This window comes from Eriocheir sinensis, chromosome 52 (genome assembly GCF_024679095.1).
Source record: "Eriocheir sinensis breed Jianghai 21 chromosome 52, ASM2467909v1, whole genome shotgun sequence".
Taxonomy (NCBI): Eukaryota; Metazoa; Arthropoda; class Malacostraca; order Decapoda; family Varunidae; genus Eriocheir; species Eriocheir sinensis.
Window position 1 is genome coordinate 6,670,043 of NC_066560.1, and position 7,500 is coordinate 6,677,542.

At 40.9% G+C, this 7,500-nt stretch overlaps 1 protein-coding gene across 3 annotated transcripts in view; it reads right to left on the minus strand.

The window, feature by feature from the left end:
* Positions 1–7,500, minus strand: part of LOC126982990 (solute carrier family 2, facilitated glucose transporter member 1-like) — a 117,128-nt gene that overhangs the window by 22,471 nt on the left and 87,157 nt on the right. The window contains exon 1 of one of the 3 annotated variants that reach the window (XM_050835384.1): positions 6,644–7,010. The exons of the other annotated variants lie outside the window; for them this stretch is intronic. Coding sequence (XP_050691341.1) covers positions 6,644–6,664 — 21 coding nt within the window. The 5' untranslated portion in view covers positions 6,665–7,010. Of the gene's footprint in view, positions 1–6,643; positions 7,011–7,500 lie in introns of those variants that run through there. 3 annotated transcript variants of the gene reach the window in all.

The window sequence follows — 7,500 nt, forward strand, 5'->3', positions numbered from 1 at the left end:
GGCGGTGGAGCTGATTTATATGGGGTGAGTGGAACCACCTAGGGCGATGTGTCCTTGCCGGAGTTTGTTATATAAGTGGTAGGGAAGAAGAAGAAGAAGAAGAAGAAGAAGAAAGAAGAAGAAGAAGAAGAAGAAGAAGAAGAAGGAGGAGGAGGAGGAGGAGGAGGAGGAGGAGGAGGAGGAGGAGAAGAAGAAGAAAGAAAAAGAAGAAGAAGAAGAAGAAGAAGAAAGGAGGAGAAGAAGAAGAAGAAGAAGAAGAAGAAGAAGAAGAAGAAGAAAGATGAAGAAGAACAAAAAAGAAAGAAAAAGAAAGATAAAAAGATGATAATGATGATAAAAAATGATGCAAAATAATAATAATAATAATAATAATAATAATAATAATAATAATAATAATGAAAACAAAAAAAAATAACGAAAATGAAACCGTATAAGTACAACTGACAATTAGATCAACAGAAGGAGGAGGAGGAGGAGGAGGAGAAGAAGGAGGAGGAGAAGGAGGAGGAGGATTCAAAAAGCAGTCTCAGGTATGCTCAATCAAGCTACCTTCCTCCTCCTCCCCCCTTCCCCCCTTCTCCTCCTCCTCCTCCTCTCAGTTTTCTCTCGCCAGACAAGCAAAAAAAGAACAAATTCATGAATAATAATGAAAGAAAACGAGATAACGACCGCAGAATCTTGATACGAGAGAGAGAGAGAGAGAGAGAGAGAGAGAGAGAGAGAGAGAGAGAGAGAGAGAGAGAGAGAGAGAGAGAGAGAGAGAGAGAATGATGATAATAAAAATAGCAGAAATGTGGAATTGGGCGTAGATGAGGAAGAGAAGAGACGGGGCAGAGGAATGTATAATTATAAATAGGAGGAGGAGGAGGAGGAGGAGGAAGAAAACGACGAGGACAAGAACGAGGGATAGGAGAAAAAGGCCGAATAGGAGGAGAAAGAAAGAAGGGGAAGGAAGGAAAGGGGAAGGGGAGAGGGTCAGCTGGAGGGCATGAAGGGGAGAGAAGGGGGGGGGCTTAGTGATAAACTGGGGCTGTTGTCCTTTAGGGGGTCTTTGAAGGCAAACGGGTGCAGAGGGGGGGGCGGCGAGGGGGGCGTGGGGGGGGGGCGGTTGTCCTTGGGTAGAGGGAAACAGTTAGACCGGGGTGGCGGCTGTGGGGGGGATGGGGGCGGGGCTTGGGGAGAGGGGGCGGGGCGAATGGGGGGGAGGGGGCGTCTGTCCCATTATGCAGTGAGTGATTGTGTCAAGTCTCTCGTTAGCTTTGTGGGTTAGGAGGAGGAGGAGGAGGAGGAGGAGGAGGAGGAGGAGTGGTTGGTATGGGCGATGGGAGGAAATGGGTTGGATTGGAGGGGAGGAGGAGAAGAGGAGGAGGAGGAAGAGGAGGAGAGGAATGGGATGGGATGGGAAGGGAAGGGAAGGGAAGGGAAGGGAAGGGAAGAGAGAGAGAGAGAGAGAGAGAGAGAGAGAGAGAGAGAGAGAGGAAGCCACACTTAACAGCATTATAGCAACATTATTTTCTCTCCCCCTCCACCACCACCACCACCACCACCATCACCACTACCACCACCACCACCACCACCACCACCGACCTTGAGTTTCTGACGTAGACGAAGAAGAATTTTAAGCAAGAAACAGGATAAAAGGAAAAAATATAAACAAAACAAAAGTATAAGATCACTAAACCGCAACACGACAATTAAAACGGTTTGTGTAACTCCCAACGCTTGATTTATTCGTCTATACTTTGCTTGGTTTACCTGTCTATACTTTGTTTGGTTTCCCCGTCTATACTTTGCTTGGTTTCCCCGTCTATACTTTGCTTGGTTTCCCCGTCTATACTTTGTTTGGTTTACGGGTCTATACTTTGTTTGGTTTCCCCGTCTATACTTTGTTTGGTTTCCCCGTCTATACTTTGTTTGGTTTCCCCGTCTATACTTTGTTTGGTTTCCCCGTCTATACTTTGCTTGGTTTCCCCGTCTATACTCTGCCTGATTTCCCCGTCTACACTTTGCTTGGTTTCCCCGTCTATACTTTGTTTGGTTTCCCCGTCTATACTTTGTTTGGTTTCCCCGTCTATACTCTGCTTGGTTTCCCCGTCTACACTTTGCTTGGTTTACCCGTCTATATTTTGTTTGGTTTCCCCGTCTATACTTTGCTTGGTTTCCCCGTCTATACTTTGTTTGGTTTACGGGTCTATACTTTGCTTGGTTTCCCCGTCTATACTTTGTTTGGTTTCCCCGTCTATACTTTGTTTGGTTTCCCCGTCTATACTTTGCTTGGTTTCCCCGTCTACACTTTGCTTGGTTTCCCCGTCTATACTTTGTTTGGTTTCCCCGTCTATACTTTGTTTGGTTTCCCCGTCTATATTTCTACACCTATTCACACATTTCGTTTATCCCATTTATAATTTCATTGGTTTTCCCGTCTGTACTTTTTTAATACATATTTTCTATACAATTCGTTTATTAAGTTGTGTCTAAGTAAGTTTGGGAAAGATTTGATTTACTGAAAGTGTTTATTATTTATTATTAACATTATTTATATTATCATTGCTTCCTTTCATTTCATTGATTAAAAGAACCGAACTAAAGAAGAAGAAGAAGAAGAAGAAGAAGAAGAAGAAAAGAAGAAGAAGAAGAAGTAAAAGGAGAAGACGATGATGATGATGATGAAGAAGAAGAAGATGAAGAAGAAGAAAGAAGAAGAAGAAGAAGAAGAAGAAGATAAAAAGAAGAAGTAAAAGGAGAAGACGATGATGATAATGATGAAGTAGAAGAAGAAGATGAAGAAGAAGAAGAAAGAAGAAGAAGATGATGATGCAGTGTTAAGAAGAATATATAGTGATACTTGGCAACTATGTCCCTTGGAAAATATAATAAAATATATGAAGAACTAAACGAACAAAATAGATCAACTGCCTGCTGCTGGTGGACTTGATATAAAAAAAACAAAAAAAAAATAAAAACCAGAACGCAGCGAAGAGATAAAAAAATAAAAATAAATAAATAAAACGAGGCCTTTAATGAATTCAAATCAAGTCCCATTATGCTGACGTCAATGGAGGGACAAAAAAGTTTAATAAAAGAAAAATAAATAAACATCGATCAACAAAGACAGACAGAGACGGACAGATAGACAGAAAGACGGACAGACAGACAGATAGAGAGGGATAGAAGGACAGGAGATTGAAAGGTGGATAAACAGATGAATTTTAAATAATGAGTGATAGGTATATAATTAAAAAAATAATAATGATAATAAATATGTATATAAGTAAATAAAAAAACGTATCCTATTATAGATATGTTAAATAAGTCATATAAAAGAAGAAGAAGAAGAAGAAGAAGAAGAAGAAGAAGAAGAGGAAAAAGAAGAAGAAAAAGGAGAAAAAAAGAGAAGAAAATGGAGGGAGAGGAAGAAGAACATGAACACAATAAAGAAAAAGAAAAAAAAGAAAAAAATAGAAGAACAATAAGAAGGAGAAAAGATGAAGAAGAAGAAGAACAAGAAGAAGAAAAATAAAGAAGATGGAAAATAATAATATAATAAGAAGATGGAGAAAAAGGGAAATAAGAAATGAGAAAACGAAAAGAGGAAGAAGATAAAATGAAGAAAATACAGGGAAGAAAATGACCCCCCCCCCCCTAAACACACACACGAACACACACACACACACACATCACCTGCTGAATAAGAGGTCATACAGGTCATCATCTCGAGAGCAAGGTCAGGGTCGCGGAAGGTGCCAGAAGGGAAAGGTATGGGAGGGAAGGGAAGAGGGGGGAGGGGAGGGGGGGGGAGGAAGGGGGTGGAGGGGAGGGGAGGGGAGGGGGGAAGGGGGGAAGGGGGGGGGAGGGGAGGGGAGGGGGGACACATGGTATGTCTGGCCCTTCATAGGCTTATTTTTAAACGTTTCCCTGTTGCCGCTCTCTCTCTCTCTCTCTCTCTCTCGTGTATATATTTCAGAGCGGCCATGATGACACTCGGAATTTCACACACACACACACACACACACACACACACACACACACACACACACACACACACACCTTCTCGTACCTATGAATACTAAAAAAAAAGAACAATAGGAACCCCCCAAATAAAGCAAGAACATAAGAACGTAAGGATAACAAGAATAATAAAAAAATAACAATCTTCTACTAAACATAATCTTGGAAATATTAAAATTCGAAGAAAATATATCAAAAAGTAAGGAAAATATTGAAAAACTAAGGTAAAATATTCGAAATCAAAGGTAAAATATAAAAAAAAGAGGAAAGTATTAAAGAAACGAAGGCAAAATATTCAAAATCGAAGTTGAATATTAAAAAATCAAGGTAAATATTTAAATGCAAAGCTAAAACAATAAAAATCGATATATACATATATTTCCAAAACTAATGTAAATAAAATAAAAAGTCAAAACTCAAAATCGAAGGTAAAACGTAAAAAAATCTTAAAAATCAATATCAAATGTAAAATCCTCAACACCGACGTCAAACAGACACAACCTCAAATAAATCTCCAACTTTTTCTCGTCTCTCGTCCTTAACCTTTCCAGAGCCGTGCCCGCGAAGTCGTCCGCTACCGTGGCATACAACACACAGCGGCCGACCTTTACCCTCGGTGCGCTCTTTACTCTCCCGCCGCAGCCTCCGCCTAACTTTTTGTGCGGGTCAGTAGTTTTCTCTTCCATAAGGCGGGTTACCGTTACGCGAGCCATTTCCTGAATTTATTATACATTCTAAGGCCACAATAGGGATTAATAAATAGTGTGAGGCCTTGTCTGTCTGTCTGTCGGTCTCTCTAACCATCTGTCTCTTTATCTATCTATCTGTCTATTAGTGTGTGGCCTTGTCTGTCTGTCTGTCTGTCTCTATCCATCTGTCTCTATCTATCTATCAATTCATCTCTGGCTGTCTACCTATCTATCTTTCTATCTACCTATTTGTCTATCTATATGTCTATCTATTTCTCTCCCTATCTATCTATCCATCTATCTATTTATCTATCTTTTTCTGCTCAGTTATTGATTTAGTTGGACTCGAAACTTAATTTACAGACTCTCTCTCTCTCTCTCTCTCTCTCTCTCGACGTGGCAAAAACAGGGCGTAAGGGAATGTTTGTGTTAAGGTGTGCATACAGGTGTTTTGGGGGCGGGAGGAGGGAGTGAGGGAGCGGGGGGAGAGGGAGGAAGAGAAGTGGAGGAATGTTTTTTTCTCTCCTTCTTTCTCTATCTATCGATCTCTTTCTCTTTATCTATCTATATCTCCAACAAGAGCATTGAAAACACCACCAAAAACAACAACTATACTAATATAAACACTAATACCAATACTAATGCTAATACCAATACTAATACTAATACCAATACTAATACCAATACTAATATCAATACTAATACTAATACCTTTACCAATACTAATACCAATACTAATACCAATACTAATACCTCTACCAATACTAATACCGATGCTAATACCAATACTAATACCAATACTAATGCTAATACCAATACTAATACCAATACTAATACCATTACCAATACTAATACCAATGCTAATACCAATACTAATGTTAATACCAATACTAATACCAACACTAATGCTAATACCAATACTAATGCTAATACCAATACCAATACTAATACCAAAACTAATACCAGTACTAATACTAATACCAATACTAATCCTAATCCTAATGCTGATACTAATACTAATAATGATAAAAGCAATAATTCTCTCTCTCTCTCCGCCGTCCTCGAGGCTGTGAACTTTGGCTCTCATTCATCAGGGACTCGTGTGTCGCCGGACGAGTCCAGGCATATGTAAAGACGCCGGGCAAGGGTGGCAAAAACAGACTCATCCTCGGTGGCGACAATGTTTATGAAAGAAGAAGAACGAGAGGAAAAAATAGAATGTCAATGTATTCTTACCCTTGCCGCTACTACTTCTGCTACTGTTACTACTACTACTACTACTACTACTACTACTACTACTACTACTGTTATCGATGGTTGTATTACGTCTTTCTGTACCGCTGGTAAGTATTTTGACACCATTTTTCTTTACTTTTTCACTATATTTGCTGTTTTTTTCCTCTCCCCTTGTGGTAAATTCATATACTAAGAGATTTAAAGATAAAATAAACGAATAACTCCCTATTTCTACTACTACTACAACTACTCCTGATTAAATTCTAGTATTCAATCTGTCAATCCCGTGAATTAACGTATTAGTTAGTATTTCATTACCAGCTTCTCTTACGTCAGCATCTTGCGCAACTTACACACACACACACACACACACACACACACACGTTTTTGTCTAGTTGTGAGGATTTACTAATCTAATCACTTCCTCTCTCTCTCTCTCTCGTTAACGTTCATTCCTGGAAATCCCCGCGAAGGAACACAGACACAACGGAACACAGAGAGAGAGAGAGAGAGAGAGAGAGAGAGAGAGAGAGAGAGAGAGAGAGAGAGAGAGAGAGAGAGAGAGAGAGAGAGAGAGAAACTAGAATGACAGAGAAGTGAAATCAGAACAAAAAAACAAAACAAAACCTACATTACAACCACAAACCAAACCACCAACCAACCAATTAACACCACCACCACCACCAACAAGTAGTCACATTTATTCTTACCCCAACTTGTAAGATAACCATGATGCCTCGGTAGCAGGAACGGGAACAGCAGTCACCACAACAAGGAGCAGTTTACGAGCACCACCCGACAAAGTGGAAGACGAACGGTAAGCAGAAGTAGATCAGGTAACGAACAGGTAGGCAGGTACGGTAGTCAGGTAGCGGGGGAACTCTCGAAGAAGCAATCAAGTCCAGAAGGAGCCCCCAGGAATGCGTTCAGTAAAGAGTCCGTTGAGGTTGCTTAAGTTCCAGCCAAAGAGTAGAAGTGCAAACCGGCCAAGTGAAGAGTTGTCAGCGAAGAGACCGGGAGCTAGAGTCTTACTCCACCCAACGCGAGGGAAGGTAGAGCGGCAACTAAGTCCATGCAAGAGCCAGCATCGTATAAATAGTGTGTGGAGCGGTGAAGAGGGCGGGAGGGAGGTAGCGAAGGGTACGGGGAGAGGGGAGAAGCTACGAGAGGGGGAGCAAGTGACGTAGGGGGGAGAGACGGTAGGGGTGTGGATGTGTCTTTCGAGATGTCCACAGGGAGGGAGTGAGGGGGAGAAGAGAGGAGAGGTGCCAAGCTTATGTGGTGTGAGTGTGTGTGTGTGTGTGTGTGTGTGTGTGTGTGTGTGTGTGTGTGTGTGTGACGTCAATGAGTTCTTTTTTGTTCTTGTTCTTCTTGTTCTTCTTCTTATTACTATTATTATTTTTACTTCATCATTCCTTTGACAGTACCCGCATCTCTCTCTCTCTCTCTCTCTCTCTCTATGACGATGAAAGTGATGAAGATGACTCAATGAAAACAGGTAATGAGATGAAGGTGAGCGGATAAACAGGTGAACGAGAGAGAGAGAGAGAGAGAGAGAGAGAGAGAG